The sequence below is a fragment of the Sturnus vulgaris genome, chromosome 21 (genome assembly GCF_052056855.1).
Source record: "Sturnus vulgaris isolate bStuVul1 chromosome 21, bStuVul1.hap1, whole genome shotgun sequence".
Lineage (NCBI taxonomy): Eukaryota > Metazoa > Chordata > Aves > Passeriformes > Sturnidae > Sturnus > Sturnus vulgaris.
This window is the reverse complement of record NC_142263.1, coordinates 1,380,856-1,405,023: the sequence shown is the minus strand read 5'-3', so window position 1 is coordinate 1,405,023 and position 24,168 is coordinate 1,380,856. Positions and strand designations below refer to the sequence as shown.

Here is a 24,168-nt window from a genome sequence, read left to right as displayed (position 1 = left end):
GTACAATATAGAAAATCATTAAGCTGGGTAACATGCAAAAATCACACACTCCATCCCTGCTCTTCACAAAGGAAAACTCCACATCCTGTATTATGCCAGGAATATTTCTTATTCTAAAACTCTTCCTCAAGGAGAAACTCCAAAGATGAAGTCAAGTGTGTGGCTGTGGGTTTTTACTAAAAACTTCTTCCTGCACTAAACAAAAAACCAGCTGACAGCTTTTAATGCCACACAACCTTGGTCCCATATTTTGCCTCTCCCTGCCAATCCTCACCCAGTTCTCCAAACCAAATTTGTCAATGATCACTTCCCAGTTTCCAGGGGCTGCAGAGTGGTTCCAGTTTGTGGTGCCATGAGGAGAAGGCTCCAGCCCAGCTCTGTGACCCCCTGAGCCCTCCCCAGACCCACCCTGAGTCCATCATCTGCATCCTTCACGTAGCCCTTCTCGTAGAGCTCCTGGGGAACGTTCAGGATGCGTTTCTGCAGATCATTCTCCTGCCAGTCCACTCGAAGACCTGCAACACAAACATCACCCTCTGAGCTCCCTGGCTGTGAGAAGTTACCTGTAGGATGTGGGTGACACAAGGCACAGCCACAGCTGCCTGAGGAACCAGGCTGGGAGCCCTTAGAATGGAAAACAGAGATTCCAGATTTCTGGGGAGAAAGAGTTTTTATCCAATTCTATCCTCCTCCATTTATCTGTGAGAAGCAGGCTGTTGTTTAGTGTTTTGAAACTGCACAGGAACTTCCATGGAAGCAGAGTATGGGCTCCAAAACTGGACAGAATTATGGGATGGTCTGGGTTGGAAGGGAATTTAAAAATCATCTTGTTCCAACCCCCTGCCATGGGCAGGGACACCTTCCACTAGACCAGGTGTGTCCAAGCCCTGGCTGTACCAGGTGAGATGTTCAGATGTTCAGAGCAAACAGCACAAATGGGAAACCCTGAACACACTTTTGAGCACAGAGCTTCTTAAAAATTTGACATGTTGTAGTAGGAAAAGAAGATGAGGGATGATCTTGATAAACACAGGACAATTTCCTTCTTACCACTGCCACTCCAAGGGAGAGTTGGAATGCCAGCAGTCTGAGCCACGATGGAAGAAGCAATTTTATCTCCTAAGGCCCACATGGCTTGGCTGGGAGGACCTGAAAGATCAAAGGCAATGCATGAGACAGACACAAGGGGTATCAGACATTAGGGACATGTTAGGAAAAACTCCACTCTTCCCATAAAACTGAACCCCCTTTAAAACGAGAACAGGAATAATCTGGTTTAACAGGAATCTTTTTTTTTATCTCAGCATTAAAGGCTATTTTGGAAAACTTTCCCCTTCTTCCATACAAGAACTACTGTAAAGAACAGATCGTCCATCTTGCACTGCAGACCATTCCCCGTGGCTCTGTCTTGGACTCAGGATTTTCTATCTCCCTAAACTCCCCCAGTTCAAACAAGGACTAGACATCAGATGAGCAGTCCATCTCCTCACCCATGAAAGCAATCCCGTTTTTGTGCAGAAGTTCTGGCAGTTTGGGGTTCTCTGATGCATGGCCCCAGCCAGCCCACACAGCCTGCAGGAGGAAAGAAACAATTTGCTCTTTGTTTGAAGAAAACAAGCAAGCGAGCAGAAACAGACACATGCAAACACTCCAAGTCTTTCTTTTCCTCATGGAAAAAAAGCCCCAGAACACCCAGGAGCCAGAGCAGCCTCTGAGGCACAGGGTGTGCTGAATTTAAAGGACGACAAGTGCAAGCAACCTGCTGAGGAGGAGCTGGGAGAAGGGAAGTGCAAGGCTGCAGGAACCTCCCTGTCCTGCAGATATTCATACCGGGACAGCCACTGCACTGTCCCATGGCTTGCCTCTGGGTGCTAATTTAGTTTGGAATTCCAGTTTCTTTGTCGTGCCTCCCCAGGCACAATGGTTATTGAAGGAGAGAAGATTGCTCAGTGTCTGTGGCATTTCTCACCTGCACTGGAATCCTCTTGGCAATATCGAGGATGAGCTCCACGTTTGCATAGTTGTTGTTGTTGGGTCCTCCCGGGACGGGCACGTAGTGATCTGCCATTTTAATGTACTCTGCAAACACACAGGAGCTCCCGTTCAGGGCTCAGGCTGCAAATCTAACAGCAGGACGTGCTCTAAAACTCTCCTTTCCCCCAGGCTGAGCCCTCCCGGCTCCCTGAGCTGCTCCTCACAGGGCTGGCTCTGACCCACTGCAGGACACCCCACCCCTGACACATCAGGGGGACATTCCACCCCTGCCACCTCCCCAAGGAGAAGGCTGTGACCCCTGCCCAGCTCCCCAGCTCACCTGCATTGGCTTTCAGGTCCTCAGGAGTGACCATGACCACGAACCTGATGGCTCTCTCGTTCCTGAACATCTCGTAGGACCAGCGCCGGATGGACCTCATGCACTTCACTGCTGCAATGCCATTATTTGCTATCAGGACCTGGGTGCATTAGAAGCTGGGATGAAATGGAGTCTAAATAGCACAAAACCATTAAAAATCATGAAAGGAGTTTGTTTTGGTTTGTTTTTTTTTTTCCCTTGCAGACTCTTTGCCCAGTTTGGGGCTGTGCAGTTTTCTTTAGCCAGCATCCAGCTCGTGGCCCATCTGTCAGTTCAGAGAGCAGCTCTTGTTTCATCAGAAAATTTCAATGTGTTATGCCTTGGTTGGATTAAAGAGCAGAAGGACTCAAATCAAATTATTAGGCATTTTAAAATACATTTCTTAGTGTTTTTCCAGTCTACTTTTGTTTAATCTGTCTATAAATCCTTCTGTATCACCAGAGGTACTCTGGCTCATTCAATTTTTTTTTTTTATTACGTTAAGCTAAAATAATGAGATGTTTGTTTATCACATAGAAAAAGAAAACACAGTGATTCCAGGCAGAAGCACAACTTCCAAGCTCAGAAATATTGGTAATTTGATACCTGCAATGTACAACCTTAGAGAGAGACAAGGCAGAGCTCCAGAGAGGAGCTGTAAAATGTTAAAAAAAAGCTCAGGGAGTTACCTTTTCAATAACTTTATTCCCTCCAAAACGAGTAACAAATTCTGCTGGAGAAGCCACGGTGAAATCTCGCTGCACATCCACCTTCTTCCTGTCCCTGCCTTGCTTGACAAGGTGCAAACCAGACATGCTGGGCCTGAGGAAACAGGGACACACAGAAACAACCTCAGGACAGCTGGACACCAGCAAGAGAAATTGTGTGAACAACGTGAAAGTTCTCCTTGAGCACATTCCCCAGCCAGACAAGCAGAATCCCTCCTTGCCTCCACACCCTCATGGCCTGGTCCTCAGATTTACAGGCATGATTCCTTTTAAACTCCTTTTCAGTTATTTCCATCAGAAGTTTCAGGTTATCTGGAAAAATTCCAGCTATGCCAAAATGTAAATAGGTAAAATTACTTTTGCTGTATGTTGCTGCCCAACTCAAAACAACAATGCTCCACCAGATTGCTTTCACCAGATTGCTTTCAATCCATCTAGAGAAGCTGGAAACAACAGTGATTTCTGGCTTTGGCTAAACAAGCACCAAAGATCAGATTCTGTAAGGAAATCCTCTTGGGAAGCACAGCAAATTTATCTCCAGGTGCAAATGAGAGACTCAGACTGGACATGGAAATCATTTTCCAAGAGTTTTCCAGTGCCCAGTCTTTAATACCTTCCTGAAAAGCTCTGAGAGCCAGAGGACAAATTAATCACGTTACTCCTACTACAAACACAGAAAGGCAATTTTGTGCCTGCCAAGACCAGCCCCGTGCCCTGCCACAGCCACGTCCCCTCCTGCTGCTTCAGCTCCCACAGCAACAACACTGGGGTAGATCACCTTTTTCTTCATTTGCTGAAGTTTACAAAGCTGAGTCTGTGAGAGGAAATTCCAGGGAAAAGCACAGAGCTGCTCCTCACACCGAGTGAGGACTGGGAATTAACGAGACACTTTTTATTTCACAGGCACTGAAGCTGCACCTCTCTGCTCACCCCACAGTTTACTCGTTTGCACTGTGCTTTCCCTGACAGTTTCCCTTCCCAGGAACACGGGGAAGCCCTGGCAGCATCACAGAACCCTTTTAGAGGAATGAAGATTGGGAAGCTCAGCTCAGAGCTTTGGGAAGCCCCGAGAGCACCAAGGGGTCAGTGCTGGGCACTGGCAGATCTGTGCTCTGGATGGGACCTCTGGCCTAATCAGCTGCTGAAGGGTTGTTCCATTGAGTAATTCCACTGGGAATGGGATGGGATGGATGCTGGGGGAGGGCACAAAGGGAAAAACAACACCAGGAGAAGCCAAGGCAGGTCTACAGATTTCCTTTCACCATCACAACACCAAAGCCAGGGAGCCCAGGAGCTGCACCTGCCCCAGGGCAGGGCTGGAGCATCCCTGAGCTGCTGACAGGGAACACAGGATTCCCCCTCACATTCCTTCAGAAACACCACCTGATTTATTTACTCTGATTCTGGAGCACAGACCCTCCTTAACACCTCACCAGGAGCACAGTGACACCAACCCTGTCACTCCCAGTGACACTGTGGGACACAGAAATGGCTCTGCTAGGTCAGACCAATTCCAGAGTCTCTTATCCCCGAGAAGAGAGGGAGCAGGCAGCCAGGGAAAGGTGAAGAACAAGCTCTGTGTGCACAGCTTCGTTCCCTCATACTTTCCCTTCTTCCAGGCAGCTGCACTTCCAGACATTGTCACCAAACTTAGAACGTGTCCCTGCGAGCAAAAGTTCTCACACTCCTGTGAACTCAGCCTGGGAATACAAGGACAGGAGCCAACAGGCAAGAAAGAGAGAAAATGTGGAGTTAAGGTGGAATTTCTACTAAATTTGTGCATTTAGGGGGTCAAAGTCTTCCTGGCAAGGAAGGAGCACACTCCAAGGAGTGAGAGAAGTTCATGCATTACACGTTTAGTGAGAGCAGACTCAACAAAAATAAGAAGGGATAAAAATCCCAAGGTGAGAATTTGTGAATGTGTTTAAATACGAACTGTCCCACCAAGAAATTACTGCACACAAGATACTGCTACAGGCAAAATGTTAATAGAGCCTGAGATTCATCACCCAGGATGCAACAAACACTTGGACATAAACAACTACAGTTTGACTTGTGAACATGCCAAAAACATTAAGTTTATTTATCAATAATCACAGGCTGCACATTGTAATCAAAACAGAAGAGCTGGGGTTGGGTTTTCTTTGCAGGATAAGATGAGGTAGAAGCTGGACACGAAGGAAGAAAGCACAGAGCTCTAAACAAAACAGAATAAATGCCGAGTTAGTGACTGTCATCCCTGTTAATCACCTGCTCACAACTGCCACGTTTTGTGATGGAGGAATTTTCAAAATGCTTTTTAACCCTTCCGAGCTCACAGGGGGTAGAAGTTGTGCAGAACTTGAACAAGCCTGAGCTGCACCCTGGCATCTTTGTCCCAGGCTGCATGCACAGAGAGCTCTGTGAGGATCCAGAGGATAAAACCAACAGCAAAAGCTCAGGGAGCATCCCCAGCACAGAGCCCAGCAGGGGACACGGGCAGATGTGCGATTCTTACCTTTGCAGCATGTGGTACCTCATCTCCTGACTCTGCTCTGCAGAATCCTCCATGCTGGCTGGGGGCAGCAATTATTGGATTTCAGGCTTGCTCCCAGCTCCTCCCTGCAGCTGCAGCTCCTGAATTCTGCTCAAGGAGAAGCTGCAAGGATCCTCCTGCTGTTTCTGCCCCGAGCAGCGACGCTTCCCCGGCTGCTCCAGCTCTCCCAACCTTTGTCCCTGGCTCCCCCCCGGCCGTGTCACCCTGGCAGTGACGCAGCAGAGGGGACCAGCCTCCCTGCTGTCACTCAGCTCAGCAGCACAGGCACAGAACAGCCACAGCTTACGTAATGAGCTCGGCTTTAACACGGCTGCTCCGAGCCACGGGTGAGCTCCCAAACTGGGCACACTGGGAACGGGAGAACAGCTCCCACAGCCACGGGTGAGCTCCCAAACTGGGCACACTGGGAACGGGAGAACAGCTCCCACAGTCATGGGTGAGCTCCCAAACTGGGCACACTGGGAATGGGAGAACAGCTCCCACAGCCACGGGTGAGCTCCCAAACTGGGCACACTGGGAACGGGAGAACAGCTCCCACAGCCACGGGTGAGCTCCCAAACTGGGCACACTGGGAACGGGAGAACAGCTCCCAAAGCCACGGGTGAGCTCCCAAACTGGGCACACTGGGAACGGGAGAACAGCTCCCACAGCCACGGGTGAGCTCCCAAACTGGGCACACTGGGAACGGGAGAACAGCTCCCACAGCCACGAGTGAGATCCCAAACTGGGCACACTGGGAATGGGAGAACAGCTCCTCTCATCCTCCATCAGCATCCACAGCCACGGGTGAGATCCCAAACTGGGCACACTGGGAATGGGAGAACAGCTCCTCTCATCCTCCATCAGCATCCACAGGGATGCAGCATCCAAAGCCACAGGTGAGCTCCCAAACTGGGCACACTGGGAATGGGAGAACAGCTCCCACAGTCATGGGTGAGATCCCAAACTGGGCACACTGGGAATGGGGGCATAGCTCCCACAGCCACAGGTGAGATCCCAAACTGGGCACACTGGGAACGGGAGAACAGCTCCTCTCATCCTCCATCAGCATCCACAGGGATTCTGCTCCAGGAGCCAGAGCACGCCCTGGGCTCTGCCACCCCAAGAATGCAGTCCACTTGTAGGATTTAATATGGGAGGTGACAGGGACAGCTTTTCCAGGGCTGCAGGGAGGAATGTCAGGCACACCCACGCAGTGTGGCAGAGCTGGCAGATCAAACTGGACACCAGCCTGGGAGCTGGGAGACCCTGGATACCTCACTTCAGTTTTCTGTGCCTGTTTCCCACCTATAAGATGGAGATGAGATCCCTCCACGTGCTGGAAGAATAAATATCCTCACAAGCTGGTTTAAAAAGGTCCTTTTTCGTGTGGAAGAATAAATATCCTCACAAGCAAAGTTTTACAGCATGGCAGGGTCCAGTAGCACCACTGGAGGAAGGAAGAGTGAATGTTTACTCAGTGCCAGAATCATGGAACATTCTGAGATGGAAGGGACCCACAAGGATCATCAGAGTCCAACTCCTGGCCCTGCACACACAGAGACATAAATTGTAATTTTGGGGGTAGAAGCAGGATAAGGAAGGGCAGTGACTGCAGCAGTGCCCTGATGCTAAAACCTGGACTGGAAGCAGGCACAGCAGCTGGTAAATTTTAATTTGGGGATATTTGGGTCTGTCCTGGTGGAGGGCCACAGCCAGGCAGCACAGCTTTGATTTGGGGCACAGAATCCCAAAATGCAGCCAGGCAGGAGGGGATCAGTGAGAAAAGGAACAAGTGTCCACGTTCACCTGAGGTAACCTCCCTGCAGGGCCAGGGGGCTGAGGCCAGGACAGGTGACACGGTGACACAGTGAGGAGCAGCAGCAGTGCCATGTGCTGCCAGCTCCAGACACATCCAGGGACCAGCAGGGACACTCTGGGGAGTGAGGGCAGCCTCAGTCTGCACAAACCTCACCAGAGCCAAGGGATGTGAGAGAGATCAGAGTTGGGCCAACAGGAGCACCCCAACACGATGGATGTACCCCAGAACTCAATGCCTTTCACTTGCCAGCCTTTAATCCTCTTGGAAAAACATCTCAAGCTGCCCAATCATCAGGTACCCCACAAATTCCCCACTTAATTCATTCCCAAAATCCCCACCTGCAGCCCCCAATCCAAGCAGGTTCTGCCTTTTGTGGCTGCAAGGAAACAAATCCACACACAGCTTAATGTGGCCCTGGTAGAAACATTCCCTGTGCCTTCCACCAGCTGAATCCACTGCTGGCACAGAAATGGCCACGATTTGCTGCTGGAGGAGCACACCCAGAGGAGCAGCTCGAGCATTGGTTAAAAATACACTGCGAGCTGAATTTGCTGCTGAGAAATCAATGGCCACGGTTTGCTGCAGCATCCCTGCAAAAAACGAACTGCACGAGGATGTGTCACTGATCCAGGGCAGCACACAGAGCTGATTTCCTGCACAGAGCTGATGATTTCCTGCACACAGTGCTCCCCAAACCCTGCTACCCCCCCCGAAATCCACCCCCTCCTCAGACAAAGGGAAAGGCTGAGCTGCTTCCCCTCCTGCAGCCTCCAAGGAAAAACCATTCCTTAGGGACACGTACCTGAGGCACATCCCAGCCAGTAGCCAGCACTGATCCCAGCACTGCCACATGCCAGGGGCTGTGGGTGACGTTCTGTGTGTTCCAGGGGCAGGGATGCATGAGCTGCCTCGTGTGGAAGGCAGGATGGAGCAGACTGCAGCACACAAACACACACACACACACAGAGTCCCCAGAGAAAGGATTGGGAATTGTTTCCCTCTGGATCTGGCCTGGGAAGGGAGTGAGAACAGCTCTCCCCATGGTTTGGGCTCTGTGTTTTTGTAAATATGAGGAGAACACGTATTCGATGTGAGTGATAAGACTCGGGCAGCTGCAGCCTCCCTAAGATCTGCTCCAGTTTTAGCTCTGCCCTTGCATCCAATTTCAGGGGAAGGCAGAGGGAAGGAGCCAGCAGAAATGCTGTCCAGCAAGGGATGCAGAATTCCACAGCTGGAATCAGTGGTTCCCCACAGGCAACATCTGCACTCTGTCCAAGACAGCTTTGCCCATGCTTTCAAGAGCCAGATGTGGCTTGAGCACACACACTGTCAAACCAGGGCTTCACCTAGAGCTCAAAACAAACGAAACTTGACTCAGCTCTGACAGTGAACTGAGCCTCAGGATTTCAGGGAATTAAATTAAGGATGCAGCACAGAACAAAGCCAGCCCTCTCTGCACTGCCTGCTAAATAATTTCTGTTCCATGCTAACACAGAATTCCAGCATCAGTCCAGGCAGGTCTTTAGCTTAAAGCAGGAATTTTTACAGAGCCCAAACGGGTACAAGCTGCCAGGATTCCTCCCAAATAACCAGGTGCCAATAGTTTGCCAGAAGTTCCTTTTCCTAACCACACACCTGGCTGTTTCTCTGCCATGCCAGGTGCATTTGGAACTGGACCATTCCCAGGACACACAGCCCAAATCACAGAGGTTCCTTGCAAATCAAAACACTCACTGAATCCAAACATCAATCCATTTAAATTTAATTTAAATTAAATTAATATCCACACTCCAGTCCTTAAACCTACAAAGTACCAAAAGAGCTTTACTTTTACATCCTCATGAAGTATAAAATTCCACACGTTGCTGGAGCAGCAAGCAGCCCAACACTCCCCAGGTCAAGCCCTGGCACCGAGATAAAAGTGAACAACAACAACAGCACGGGATAATTCTGCACCAGGAATTGGAGTCCCTGGCAGGGAGCCCTCCCCGTGCTCTTTGGCAAAGTTCAAGTGTTGAACAGATCTGATCTGCAGGAACACGAGAATGGGTCTTTTTAAACCAGACTTAGGGGGTAGGTGGGGCAGTGTCCCATTAAATTGACCCAAAGGAAGGGATTTGTTATCTCTCAGAAGGATCAGGTAAGGGAGCACCTGGAGATGCTGTCACGCTGTGCTACCTCAGCCAGGGAATCTGCAAAATCTCCCAACAATTCAGAGAATTTAGAGAGGACCTTTCCTCTGTTAACTGAGGTTAAAGGGGGTAAAATAACACCAAAATAAGAACACAAATTCGGAGAGGCACGCAGAGGTATACAGGGTGTTTGTTCAGGGAAGGAAGGAGCTGTAATTCCCACGTTATCAGCACAACCAGGCACTGCCACGAGTCCAAACTACCTCCTTTTATTTCAGCAGAGAGAGGAGGAAATCAGCTTTTCACTCCAGGTGGATGAAGTTCATGGCCTTAAGCTGAATGAGGGCAGGTAAAGATTAGAAATTCGGCAGAAATTCTTCCCTGGGAGGGCGGTGAGGGCTTGGCACAGAGAAGCTGTGGCTGCCCCATCCCTGCAAGTGTCCAAGGCCAGGCTGGCAGAGAGGAAGGTGCTCCTTCCTCATCAGCCACCCTGGACAGAACCTCCAGCACCAGCAGGGCCAGAGCAGGATCAGAGCCCACAGCAGGACCCTGCAGACAGCCTGGAACAGCAAGCAGAGGAGAAATCCTTGCTGGAGCAGCCCCACAGAACCCCCCCAGCACATTTCCACCTCCCTGCCCAGGGCTGAAACCACAGCAGCACCAACAATCTCACAGCATCAGTGCCCCACAGTGCAACCTCCCAACCACAAACTGCTGGGCTGCACAGGAATTTCTTTAGATTCAGAAGAGACTCAAAAGGATCTTTCATTCCATCCAGGGCTCTGTGCAGTCACTCCAGGGCTGGTTTCTAGGCAGGCACTTTGTCCCAGTGCCAGGCTGGGTACACTAAACCATTACTGTCCAGCCTAAAATTGAGGCATTTGTCCAAATTTCCTTTAGCAGATGATTAGTTCTGCTTAAGCATCTCCATAATTTATTGAGACAATCCAACCAGTGCTAGGAGCAATGAGCTGAACTCTGTGGGCTTCATATGAGGTAACAGCTGAACTCCATCCAAAAATTTGGCTTTCAGCTGATACAAGTGGATTGTCAGGTGACTCTGTGCACCCATGTCATTGCTTATGAAACCAAATACCAGAAGACATCCAGGTTTTGTTCTATTTTAAACAAGAATTTGATACAAGATACCGTCTCGGAAGCTAGAAATTAAATTTAGCAATAATCAACAACTATTTATTAAACAAAACAGACAGGCCCAAAGTACTCTCCAGGTGACATTTATGGAGGAGTTACTTCATCTGCCACTAAAACTTCAGAAAGGAGCACAGCAACTCTGTAGCAGCTCCCTACAAGGAGAATTGTATCCCAGCAGGACTGGTTGGAATTGCTGATGGAAACTTTGGAACTCACAGACAACACAGGCAGAAAAAAAGGGAAAAAAAAAGGCAGGCTTGGTTTTATTATTTAAAGGTGAAACACGCAACAAAGACCCTCTGGACACTCAGCCTGCGTGGTTACTGTCCCCACACACCAATTTTGAAGTGCTGGTGATCCACAGAGCAATTTAAAGTTGATTCTCAGAGCGTGGCTTTCTGAGCCCTGCAGAGCACAACTGAAGGGCTCCATGGACCTGCAGGGGCAGGAGAGCCCACACTGCACAACCTGTCCCAGCAAAAGTGACTTTGGCAACAGCACAAACACTTCCCAACATCAGCAAGGTGCCCTCACAAACCCCTTGGCAGCTGGGTAAATCCTGCATTTAAATCACAATTAAATGTTCCCTGAGACCTGCTCTGCAGCAAAGCCCCTCACCTCACACACGAGCCATCTTTGTTTTAATCCTGTGGCAAAATCACCAGCAAGTGGAAAAGTTTTTTGTCAACTTCTTCCAAGAGATATGCTCCCTTGGACCTGCACCTTGTGTCAAAGTGTACAGAACTGCCTGTAAATTTACCTTTGTCACTTTACAAAGTGTGATCACCAAAAGGAAGCTGGAAGCCAGAGCACCTCTGTTCCATTAACTGACTGCCACAGAGTGACTCCAGGCAAGCTGTTGAACTTGTCTTTGCTGTTGTCTTTGTCTCAGTTTCTCCATCTGCAAACATGATTTAGAAATCTCCTGATGAAAGGGACAACCATCCTGAAAAGTATTTCAACCCATCTGAGTTTATCTTAGAAAAACAGCCCATAATGCTGTAACTTTTTTTTTTTTTCTTTTTATTTGAATTGGCATTTCTGTCCAATTTAACTCAAAAGTCAAGAGCTCCCCAAAGGAACTGCCAAAGTAAGCAGGTTACAACAGAGGTGCCCAAGGTTGCACCTATTGCACTGAGGCTCTCTGCTGCCAGGCACTGTCACAGCAGTTTCTTGCTCTGATATTTTCCATTTACACACTTGTGCTTAGGTGCTCATCCAATTCCTTCTGTTTCCTAAGCTATATAAATACATATAGTCACAGTTTCCTGCTTCAAAATTACCTTTTGTGCAGCCAAACAATTGCAGCTGGCAGGCTCTGGAAAGGTAACCCTCTGTAAATTTGCTTTAAGGTTTTGCATCAGTTGTGCAAGTGCCAGCTGGCTGAACGTGCCCAGCAGCCTGAGCACCACAGCTCTGTCAAGCACACACCAATGTCCCCCTCCTGCCCCAAGCTGGCACTTTGGGACTCTGTGTCCCCAGAGGCTGCTCCCTGAAGTGGGAAGGGAACCACCAAAAAACAGGAGAGATGACAATTCCTTAACCTGCACAAGCAAAGAAACCAGTAACACACAAGGACAAGGAGTAGCTGGTTGTGTAAATATCTACCACTGGAATCAAGCAATTCCTTCAAAAGCAACAAAGAGAAGGCACTGAGGGATTGTCCAGTAACAACTGGAGTGGGATTCACACTGTCCTGGGTGTTCCTGGAATGGGATGGCACAGGCAGAAAGAGCAGAGCTCCTGGAACATGGCAAACAAATGAAGGGTACATGGGAGAGTGAAGCAAGACTGACCAGGCACCGAGAAACTGATCTGTACATGGAAAGTGCCCAGAGCACAACGAGGAAAATCCAACAGGAATGCAAATCAGCAACACTTAAAAAGAAAGGGGCCTTTGGACAAGCAAACACCATCCCCACAACCTCAAAAGTCCAGCTCATGGCTCATTCACAAAGAATCAGGAGTGGGGCAGCCCCGAGACCAACCCTGAGCTCAGGCAGCAGCAACCACGTTAAATTTTGATTTATCACCACATTTCAGGACTCCAATCTTAACTACAACCATCACAATTTTCCCTCTCCAAACAAAAAAAAATTTCCAGTATGGAGCCACTGATTCTACCCATTGCCAATTCTTTGGCTACATTTAAAGCAGCAAATCCCATGCAAAGACAAAATAAAAAAACATTGTTCTTGCTCTCAACAAAGAGGGCCCAGAAAAACCACACACAAGTGAAAACTTTAAACATCTCAATGAAGACACTTCCATTTTCTGAAAAGCAGGACAAGACAGGCAAGGTGCTTAAGGAATTTAGGCACAATTTTTTCCACTACAACCAAAGGAAAATTGAAAGGTTTGATACAGATAAACATACAAGAGGCCATTTAGAAACAGAATGCTGGAGCGTGCCTTGGCACAACAAAAACATTTGAAGGCAAACACGGGTATAAAGCTGAACCTTTGGATTTAAAAGCTGAACCTTTGGATTATCTTTGGAATTGACTGGAGGGTTACTGATCCATACCTCATATGGCTGGCCAGGGCGTCCTGAGTGTTGGGAAGCCCCAGGTCCGAGAGGGAATCAGAGCACACAGACACAGGTGACAAAGACCTCTCCTTCTCCTCCAGCAGGTCAAGTTTCACTAAGGAGCTGGTCTCATCCTCTGAGTTATCCTCTGACACTGAGCCAATGATGAAACGAGAGTGAGCATTGGTGTCCAGGGCTTTATTGGCTTCTGAAGATTCCTCCATGGCTCCCCCAAACTGGGCTCTCAACACTGGCAGGGGCAAAAGAAAGGAAAGAAAACAAACCTGAGGTGAGCAGCTGCCCTTGGAGGACAAAGCAAGGTTCACTGATGGGAAATGCAATGTTAAAAGGTCACAGATGAATCCTGAGTCCAGCATCAAGAAATGCTCTAAGCACTGACTTCTGTTTGCACAAGGACTTTGAGATTCACTGCAGAACTTCCCACCTCAGACAAAGCTGCAGGAGTCACTTAAAGGAAAAAAAAAAACAGCAAAAAAAACCCACACACCAGACCCAAAACCTATAGACAAAGGCAGGGAACTCAGAGCATCACAAATCACAGGATCTGAGAATCCTGACTGGTTTGAGTTGGAAGGAACTTAAATCTCATCTCATCTCACCCCCTGCTATGGGCACCCTCCACCAGTCCAGGCTGCTCCTGCCCTTGGACACTTCCAGGGATGGGTCTGTTCCAATATTCCAGCAGGGAATTAAAGCATTTTCTTAAAAATCAAAAAAATAATTTCGACTGAGTAAGAGCCATGAGAGATGTGGAAAACAAAGGAACACCCCAGAGCACAAAGGTGGGATGGGGAATAAACATTTGATACCCCTGCTCTGCCTGACTTTGCTGCACTTATGACAACTACACCCAGCTGGAAACACACCATTAGGAAATGAGGAATGCACTGACCTCTTGATATCCGTGCAATCTGAGCAGTGAGCCACTTCCAAAACGAACTGGAAAAGAAAAGAATTAGGAAATAAACATTAGGGTTATAATGAAGCATATTCCACGTGTGTTTTCCTGTTTATATCATCAAAACCATCCTGAGAAAAAACCACAGGGACACCACAGGGACTGGCTTGCTTGCTCCTGGTCCAGATTAATCCAGGAGCTGAACCTGCAGTGCCCAAGTCCAGCTGTGGCACCTCCTGCTGGTCCATCCTTCTGGAATCTTCCGAGAGACCTGAGCATCCCACCTGCCAGTTTTGTTTCTAAAAGGAACAACGGGTTGTGCCAGCACTATCTGCTCATCTCAAACATTTCCTGTCACCTTCTGGCTGATGCCAGCTGAATCCCAAGGAGTAAATCGCAGTGAAAACCTCCCCAGCCCTGCTAATTCCAGCCACTGTTATGGCGAGCACAAGGATGGAGCACAACCAGACAGCGGCACAAAACCCTGGCCCGTGGTGTCACACAAATGGGACACGATGGGGACTTTAACGAGGGCCCAGACAAGCAATCACAGCCAGAGCAATCCCTAAACACCACACTCCTGCTTCCCATCAGCGACTGAGATCTCAAAACTCATCCAACTGGCTCACGCACTTTTGCCATGAATGTACTTGGCTGAATTATTCAGATCAAATCCTGTGTTGACATCACTCTCCTCCCACAAACTCCAGTTGCCCTAGGGCCACGGGCACTTCATTTGACAGAGGCATCATTAACCATTTTGTAACTGAAAAGCCACAAACATCTGTCTGACATGGACATTAAAAGCATTTAAAAACCCTTTTTAGAGGGTAGAGATGAGAAGAAGGGGAAGCATGACCAGAAAGTTTTCCTGTCCACCTGTGATGTGCAAGCCAAAACATGGAGGGAGATTTCTTTACCTGAGCTGCTCAGACAGCACAAATCCAATTTTGTTTGTGCACACAAAGATGCAGACAGTATTTATGTGAGTATTTATCCTGGCATCAGATCACTCCTAAAGATTTTCATGCAGACAGATTTACTGTTGGCACAATCACCAGTGCCAAAGAGGTTGGGATGCAGCCAAGCTAACTTCAATCTCACTTCATTGAAGAAAAACTTTTTCTAATTTCAATAACTAATATATTAATAAGCAAGTTTCAAGGATTTTTTTTTTTTTTTTTTAGAAGCAGAGGGATAGGAAGTGAAGCGTTTCACTCAAATATCCCATGAGAAACCATCCACCCAAGGCCAGGCACGGCCACACTCACACAACTTCACTCCAACACCTTGTTTGTCCAATTCAGCTCCAAAAAACTCAGTTGTTATCCATGAAATCCCACTCGGGTCCATTTCCCAAGCCCTGGGAGCCCAGACCCCAGGAGTTCCGCTGGGGTTGTGCAATCAGCGTTGTGCTGGAGAGATAAGCTTGGCTCGTTCTCAGCACACACAGAGTCCTCGTTCATATTTAAATTAATTTCAGCATTGTCTGGGGCTAAATTACACAGGGACTTTCTGAGAGATCTCCTCAGCAAAGCCTGTGAATTTCAGTGCTGTGAATGCAATGCACAAGGCTGCTCACTGCACACTGGTATATTGCAGAAATAGAAAGGTAAATTTCATACATGTCTAACTAGAGAGGTGAATTACATATAAACATAATACACAAAAATATACACAGAAATATACACATATAGAGGTATATTTCATAAATGTACTATCTATACACATAGAGGTATATTTTATATATACAAACACAGGTATGTTACATGTATACAGATAAAGAGATGTGTTATATATACCAATAAAGGAGTGCATCATATATATATATAAATAAAGGGGTGTATTTATGCACTTCTGCATATTGTATTGGCTCTCTGAAATGCAACTGCCACAGTTCCATTTTTACACAAGCACCTCGAATTCAGCTGAGCACCAAGATAAATTCATGTGCCACGAACCACTGCACATGTACTGTTTGTCTCAATAACGCTGAACTAGACCCTCCAACCCCAAATTATCCAAATTATTAAATGTGCACAGCCCCTACACTCCCTTCTGCAGGTGCCAACATTTAACTTCTGCAGAGACTGAGAAAAACCTGCAGTTTATGGAAGGATGAAGATTGAGAGCTCAGTCCTGTGATGATGTAAGGACAGGTAACAGCACTGAGCCTGCTCACATGCAGAAATACATTTAGGCACAGCCTGATCTACACAAACTGAGCCTTGCTGTGCTCCTTTCTCCCAGGGAAATCAGCTCCCAGCTCTGCAGGTATCCAAGAATTTAACACCCAGATCATGTCCGTGCTACCAGCAATGAGAACTCTGCAGCCCAAACTCAGAGAGTGCCAGGTCTGGTTAAACCTGAGGTGAAACAAACCCCACTTCACTCCTCCACATTAGTCACATCTTTGGCTTGACAGTGAAATGCACTTGTAAGAACACCAGACTTCAGAAGTTTTATAACAGCTTCACTTAAAAATCATTTTCAATATTGTAAAATACGCCCAGGCATGAAACTTGGGCAATGACAGGTGGAAATTAAAGTTTTTCTCTAAACCATCCCATTCTGAAGACAAATCCACAACTGAAGAAAACATCAGCATTTCAGTGGGCTCTTTCAAAGAACCAGAGTAACACTTCTACCATATTGATATGGCTTATAAAAAGGAAATTAATAAAACTAGTTGTATTCAAATGTCTCCTGATTAAAGCCCAGGGAGCTGTGGCATTGCTGATCAGTGTGAATCACTTTAAAGTGACTACGGATTTGTGCTCTCACAGCCCTACCTGGAGAAACACAGAAAACAACGAAGCAAAAAATCTAAAATCAAATTAAAACAGAGCCACAACTCCTGACCACAGAAAAAATCAGCAGCGTGCTCACCTATACCAGGGCTGGGGGGGGAGTTCCAGGTCGGGAGAGAAGGGATGGCTCCTGCACCAGAGCGTCCCCAGCTCTGAAGAGCCTCGGTGGCTCCCTGGCCGTGCTGTTTTAACCACGGCAGTGCCGAGCCCAGCCCGGTGCCGGCCCCGGCTGAGCCTGACCCGGCTGAGCCTGCCCCCGGTTAATCATTGGGCATTGCTTCACTGCCGGCCCAAAACCGCCTGGCACACACCAAACACCTCCAGAGCTTCTGCAGGAAAGGCTCCTTCACAAGCTCCATGTCCACTGCACTCGGGCTCCACAGCACAAAAAAAGATCCAAAAGTGATGGAGAGAGCCCAAAGGAGGGGCAGGAGGGTGGGGAAGGGGCCGAGGGCACTGGGTTTGTTCAGCTGGGGGAGACTGAGGGGACACTCACCGGGGGCTGCAGCTCCGAGCTCTGCTCCCTGTGACAGGGACGGGACCCGAAGGAACGGCTGGAGATGAGCCAGGGCAGGGCTAGGCTGGGTATTAGGAGAAAAACAACTACCTAGAACTTTCCACCTGTGGATGTAGAGCCACAGAATCATGGAATGTCCCGAGTCGGAAGGGACCCACAAGGATTATCCAGTCCAACTCCCAGCCCTGCACAGACACCCCAACAATCCCACCCTGTCCATCCCTGGAGCAGTGTCCAAACACCCCTGGAGCTCTGGCAGCCTCGGGGCTGTGCCCATTCCCTGGGGAGCCTGGGCAATGCCCAGCACCCTCCAGGGGAAGAACTGCATCCCATTATCCAGCCAAAACCTCTACAGAGACCAAAATAAGAGCCTGTATTTACAGCTATCCCAGTCTGCTGAAACACTCGAGACTGTCTGAATCCCACTGTCTTTGAGAGATTTTGGCATCACTTAAACAGTTTGCTGAATATTTCCTGCCTGCTAAACTGGAACAGACTCCACTCACGCTTCGGATACTTTCTAACACAGCACTTCTCATTTTAAACTTCTTCGAGAATATTTAGGAGAAGGGAGGGGCAGGAACAACAATTTGGTTTGCTCTGCCAATCTGCTTTTAAAACTTCACTGGTTTTGAGCATCTCAGGGCTGCTCTCTGGCAGAACCAGACACAAACTGTTCCCCAGGATCCCGAAATCCCGCCAGGGCCAGCAGGAGGATGAGACGGAGGAGGGATGTCCCGGTGCTCCATCCCCCGGGGTGCGCGGTGCCGGACTCGCCGCCGCCCACGTGCTGTCTGTTTCAGGGTACGGGGGGAGCCGGCGAGGCCACGCGAGCGATGGGACCGGGGGCGGCGCGGCCCGGACGGAGCGCGTGGTACCGGGAGAGAACCGGGAGAGAACCGGGCGGCGGCTCCGGGCCGGGAGACCCCCGCCCGTGCCCGGCTCAGCTCGGCCCAGCGCTGCCCCGCTCAGCCCGAGCTGGCTCGGCTCGGCATGCCGCCATCCCCCGCCGGCACGGCACGGTACAGCATGGCACGGCACGGCACAGCCATCTCCCGCCGGCGCGGCGCCCAGCCAGGTCCCGCCCGCCCGGCACGGCATGGCCCGGCCATCTCCCGCGGCACGGCCGGCCCGGCCCCGCCCAGCCCAGCCCCGTGCGCCGCCGCTCCCCGGTACCGCTCGCCCCCCGCGCGCTCCCGGCGCGCCCCCCGGCGCGGCCCCGCCCTCACCTCACGGTGCCGGTGCAGCGGAGGCGCCGCGGGCCCCCGGCCTGGCGCTCCCCGCGCGGCCCCGCCCCGGCCCCGCCCCGCCCGGTGCGGTCACGCCCCGGCCACGCCCCCCGGTGGTGTGATCGGGGTTACCTCGGGTCAGCCCGCGCCCGCCCCGCCCCGCGCAGGCCCCGCCCCCGCCCCGCTCCCATTGGCTGCCGCCCGCGCCGCCGCTGGGGGCGTGACCAATGGGGCGGCGCGGCGGGGGCGGGGCCTGTGAGGCGATGCCCGTGGCCTGAGAGGCGGGCGGGGCTGAGGCCGGGCTCGAACCCGCGACCCCCCGGGACTCCCCGGGACCCCTCGGGACCCCTCGGGACCCCCCGGGACCCCCCGGGACCCCCCGGGACCCGAGCATCGCTCCTGGGAGGGAAGGCCGACAGGGCTGGGCCTGCTCAGCCTCGACAAGAGGTGAGCGAAGGCACCTCGTCAATGCCCGTCGGTATCTATGGTGAGGGTGCCAAGCTGGGCCAGGTTCTTCTCGGTGGTGCCCAGCAACAGCACAAGAGAAAACAGGCAGGAACTGATGCACACAGAGTTCCACCTGAACACCTTCTGTGCAGGTGATGGTGCACGGGAACAGAGACCAGGCAGGGGATGGAGTGTCCTCACTGGAGATATTCCAGAATGGTCTATGCCGTGTGCTCTGCCATCACCCTCCTTCAGCAGGGAGGTGGGAGCAGGTGACCCCTGTGTACCCCTGTGATCCCCCTGTGAGTGTGGGAGCAGGAGATCCCAGCCCAGTCCCTGTGCACGAGGTCCCCGCGTGGCTCGGGGCCACTGCCCTGTCCCTGCTTGGCACAGGCAGGGAGGACAGAGCTGATAACAGGTGCTGAGGACACGGTGAAGCAGGGCCAGGCGCTGCCAATGCCCCTCCTGCTTGTCTTTGACCTTCAGCTGCTTGTTCTGTCCACGGACAATGGTTTAAAGAACTACCCCTCTTCCTTTTTTTCCCACATTTTGTGTTTAAATAAAACCCTTCGGCATTACAGGGTTGCTGAAATTCAAATGGAATGAGTAACACAAGTTTAAATCCTAATGCTGCTGGATCTGGTGACCTGCAGGCTAATCCTGCTGGAGGTGTCAGGGATCCCAAGGATCTGCACAGAAGTGGGGACAGTGAGTTGCTCCTGCTCCAAACTACAGATCATTTCCACCAAGGCAGTGGTTAGAAGGTGTGAGACTCTGCAGGAAACTACACTGACCTGGGAACACATGGTGGGATGGGTGCCCACTGCAGGCAAGAATTACCCAGCCAGAAAATCTGCTTTGAGGCTTTGTAATTAATAAAATTATTGGGGGAACAGATCATATTTCACATCTGGGAAAATTGGGTCATGGACACTTATACATCTGTAGACATAAATACATAGATATAGATGTGTGTTTTACATAAATAATCTTCTTCTGATTAAGTATTTAATGAAGGAGCTAAAGAGAAGGGTTTTGGTGTTAGTTAATCATCTCCAGTGTTAAATCCCAACTCCTGCAGAAGTGAGGGGGAGTGCTTGGCTTGCTGAGGGGTTGGTCCCAAATCACTGATAATAACTATATGCAGAACTTACAAAACCAGGAGATTACGACAGGTGCTGAGTTCATCCTGGCTGCTGTTCCCAGAGCTCCAGGCCTGCTAAAACCTGCACCTGCACTCTGCCTGTCTGCCCAGCCCAGCATCTATCCAGGTACAAACACTGTCCAAACACTGCTGGGGGAGGCATTGCTTCATACACTGAAATTCTGCAGCAACTCTTCCACTCAAGGGCAAAGAGAGGCATGAACACGTGGAAAAGAGCAAGTTACACACATCAACCTTAAAAACCCAGCATGGATTTGGAAGGAGCTTTTTTTGGGCTGTGAAGATGGGGAAGGGTCTGGAGGGGAAGGCAGGTGAGGAGAGGCTGAGGGTACTTGGAATGATCAGCTGGAGGAAAGCGAGGGCTGATCCTTGTGGGTCCCTTCCAGCTCAGGAGATTCCAGGATTCCATGAAATTAAACTGCTAACGGTGGTGGAGTCCCCATCCCTGGAGCTGGCCAAGGATGTGACACTCAGTGCCCTGGGCTGGGTGACAAACCAGGTTGGACTCGACGATCTGGGAGGTCTTCTCCAACCCAAATGATTCTGGGATTCAAGTCTGGGCAGGAACAATCTGTGTTTTAATTGTTTCACAAGGTTCAGACACACTTTCCAACGGTTTGCTTTGAAATTTTTGAATCATAACCACGTTCTGCTTTGGAGGAAGGGTGGTAAGTGCACATCCTTTTCCACAACTGGACACATTTATTCACTCTCATTCCACGACTTCCAAGCATGTGCACTGCGAACTCATGCCACTCTGTTTTCTCAAAAAAAAAAAAAAAAAAAAAGGAAGTTTAGCCTTAGTAAATAAACTCCAAAGAATACAGGGGAAATGTTTTTACCTTTTGTGACGCCAAGGGCTGGTTCCACATCTCCTGACCAGGCTCTGATGACACCCCCAGTGCAAACACAGGACAGATCAACCCGGGTGAGGGGGTCGGTGACACTGCCAGCCTGGCACCACTCATGCCCTGGCAGCCAAGGAACAGAGAGAAAGGTCAGATCACCTTTTAAAGCAAAATATTGACACACCAGCCCTCCAGGCTCCATTTGCTCTTGTTTTAAACATAAACATCTTAATTTAAATTATATCAGCGCTTATGGGAAAGTTTTGTGGATTCTCTGGAGCCTCAGCCACTTGAAGTGTCAGCGGTTATTTGGGATTGAACAGAAATATTTAATCCTTCCGTTCTCGGGGACACACACGTGTGGTTCCTGAGCACTCCAAAGCCCGAAATCCTGGAGGAAAAGGTGATTTCCATCGCCACCGTGTGTCCGAGGCAGAAAACGCCGATGTCACAAAAAACTCCTCCCAACAGCGTCGAGAAATCCCACCAGGACTTCGTGATTCGCCTGCAGGGAGAGGCCCGATAATGCTCCCACTGATTTCTGTGCGTGTGGCCTCTGGGTTTGCTGCCCCAAAACTGCTGTGTTTCACCTGGGGGCTGCAGGTGAACACAAATTATCAGCAAATAATTTCAAAAATAGCAAATGAAAATGATCTAATTCGCTAAAACCTCCGAGTAGCAGCATGTGAGCACTTAATTCATTCCAAAGTATCCACCTGGATCTTCCTGGAGTGACAAAGGTGCTTGGAGAGAGGTTGGGAATTGAGCCGGGACCCTTTGCAGCTGTTTCACGTGTGCCATCGAGCAGCCACGTGGTGGTGGCACCTTCAGGCCTCTGCTAAGTTGGAAATCACTGGAGCAGACTTCAGAAAAAAATACTTTTCCTGTCACTGCTCCCTCCAGGAGCCATCAGGGGTCTGTGCCTTCAGCTCAGGTCAGCCAGGAGATGAAAAATCTGCAAGACTCCACGGATTTTTAATGCTCCTCATGAATATTTTTTCATTCCCATGCCAGAGGCATAACAGGAAGACCCTCAACAATGAAATATCTAAAGTGCACAGAAAGCTGCAGGCTTCAGAACAGCATTTTTACCTTTCAGATGCATCCCCTTTCCTGGGAACAGCAGGAACCAGCTGCTGAGAAGATTCCCATATGCTGATTCCTTCCATTAACTACCCAGAGTCCTAATTCCAGATGCAGGAAAAACCTGTTAGCAGAAGCAATAAATATTTCATTGACATTCCAGACTTTGCCTCTCCCAAATTCTTAATTTTTTCCCATAATTTTTCACATGCGCTGGCAGCCTGGGCAAAAGGAAAAGGAAATAATTGCCAGTATTTTTAATCTTGGTAAGGAGCAGAGATGGACAAGAAGGAATGGCTTCAGACTGCGGGAGAGCAGGGTTAGATGGAATATTGGGAAAGAATTCTGCCCTGTGAGGGCGGGGAGGCTCTGGAACAGGTTCCACATCCCTGGAAGTGTCCAAGGCCAGGCTGGACAAGCTGGGACAGTGGAAGGTGTCCCTGCCCATAGCAGGGTGTGTGACTGGATGATCCTTAAGGTTCCTCCCACCCAAAGCACTCTGGCATTCTCTCTCGCTGTATCCTGCCCTAATCCCCCACAAGGCCGGTTCCTCCCGTACCTGCACCACGAGGCCACCGGAGAGCCCTTTCCCCATGAAAACCTTCCCTTTTCCCCCTCAGGAGCTGCAGGACGCGCCCGAAGGCCGAGCACCGTCAGGAGCCGGGGGAAAGCTGCTCCGGTGACTGCGGGCAGGAGCGCGGGGCTCTCCCGAGCGCTCAGAGGCGCCGTCACGGGCACGGCCTGTACCGCCACTCCTGCCCCCGTGTGACCCCGGGATCCGCCCCGGGACCCCCGGCCGGGCCCGGCGCCCTCAGGCCCCGTGAGGGGCGGGGCGGTCCTTGCGGAGCGCGCACCGGGCCCGCCAGGGGGCGCGCTCCGCCCCGGCGCGTGCGCACGGCGGGGCGCGCGCGGGCCCCGACCCGCCGCCCCGAGCGAGGTGAGAGGCGGCCCCGGCAGCCCCGGCACCCCCTCCCCGGAGCTCCCAGCGGGCCGAACCGGGACCGGGACGCGGCGGGGACAGCGCGGGGAGCGGGGTTCGGGCAGAGGGGGGCGCGGGGAGCGGGGCACCGGGAGCGCGCGCGCTTCTCATGGAGCCTCGTGGGCCGCGGCGGGGCCTGAGGGGGCGGGGCCTGAGGGGGGCGGGGCCCGGCGGGGGCGCCCCCTGGCGGTGAGGGGGAGAGGGGGCGGCCGGGGATGGAGAGAGGGGAATGGGAATGGGAATGGGAATGGGAATTGGGATATGGGATATGGGATATGGGATATGGGATATGGGGAATGGGAATTGGGATATGGGATATGGGGAATGGGAATTGGGATATGGGATATGGGATATGGGGATAGGAATGGGATATGGGAATTGGGAATTGAGGTATGGGATATGGCAGTTGGGATACGGGAATTGGAACTGGGATATGGGAATGGGAATGGGAATTGGGATATGGGATATGGGATATGGGATATGGGATATGGGATATGGGAACGGGAATTGGGAATTGAGGTATGGGATATGGCAATTGGGATATGGGAATGGGAATTGGAATTGGGAGTGGGAATGAGAATTGGGATATGGGAATGGGAATTGGGATATGGAGAATGGGGTGTGGGAATGGGAATTGGGGAGAGAACTGGGATATGGGTGAGTGGGGACTGGGATATGGGGAGTAGTAATTGGGGAATGGGAACTGGGATATGGCATGTGGGAAAGTGGAGAATGGGGATTGGGAGAGGGGGAGCAGGGATTGGGATGGGGGAGTGGAATATGGAGAGTGGGGAATGGGATGTGGGGGATTGGGGATTGTGATATGTGGAGTTGGGATTGGGATATAGGGAATGGGATATGGGGCAGTGGGATAATAGGGAATGGGATATGGGGCAGTGGGATATGGGCAGTGCTGCTGGGAGGTGCAGAGCACTCCCTTGCACCCCAGCTGTTCAT

At 50.6% G+C, this 24,168-nt stretch overlaps 1 protein-coding gene and 1 long non-coding RNA gene across 7 annotated transcripts in view; both read right to left on the bottom strand.

Moving 5' to 3' along the window:
• Positions 1-18,754, bottom strand: part of ACACA (acetyl-CoA carboxylase alpha) — a 103,921-nt gene extending 85,167 nt beyond the window's left edge. The window contains exons 1-9 of one of the 5 annotated variants that reach the window (XM_014881125.2): positions 18,690-18,754; positions 14,128-14,174; positions 13,212-13,464; positions 3,022-3,154; positions 2,315-2,453; positions 1,970-2,079; positions 1,491-1,572; positions 1,051-1,149; positions 409-515 (exon numbers count right to left, since the gene is read on the bottom strand). In XM_014881125.2, the coding sequence (XP_014736611.2) occupies positions 409-515; positions 1,051-1,149; positions 1,491-1,572; positions 1,970-2,079; positions 2,315-2,453; positions 3,022-3,154; positions 13,212-13,438 (897 nt within the window). In that variant the 5' untranslated portion in view covers positions 13,439-13,464; positions 14,128-14,174; positions 18,690-18,754. Of the gene's footprint in view, positions 1-408; positions 516-1,050; positions 1,150-1,490; positions 1,573-1,969; positions 2,080-2,314; positions 2,454-3,021; positions 3,155-5,557; positions 5,807-11,444; positions 11,586-13,211; positions 13,465-14,127; positions 14,175-17,439; positions 17,568-18,689 lie in introns of those variants that run through there. The other 4 variants (XM_088176845.1, XM_088176844.1, XM_088176846.1 and 1 more) reach the window with 4 other exon arrangements.
• Positions 18,755-20,856: 2,102 nt separating this feature from the next.
• LOC148221476 (uncharacterized) lies at positions 20,857-23,074 on the bottom strand. 2 transcript variants are annotated; one of them, XR_015807909.1, is made up of 4 exons: positions 22,792-23,074; positions 22,242-22,356; positions 21,144-21,272; positions 20,857-21,065 (listed from the first exon to the last, which is right to left on the bottom strand). It is a non-coding gene; the product is annotated as an uncharacterized LOC148221476 (long non-coding RNA). The 2 variants fall into 2 exon arrangements; XR_015807910.1 differs by having other exon boundaries at positions 20,857-21,058; positions 22,792-23,073.
• Between the last annotated feature and the right edge of the window lie 1,094 nt (positions 23,075-24,168).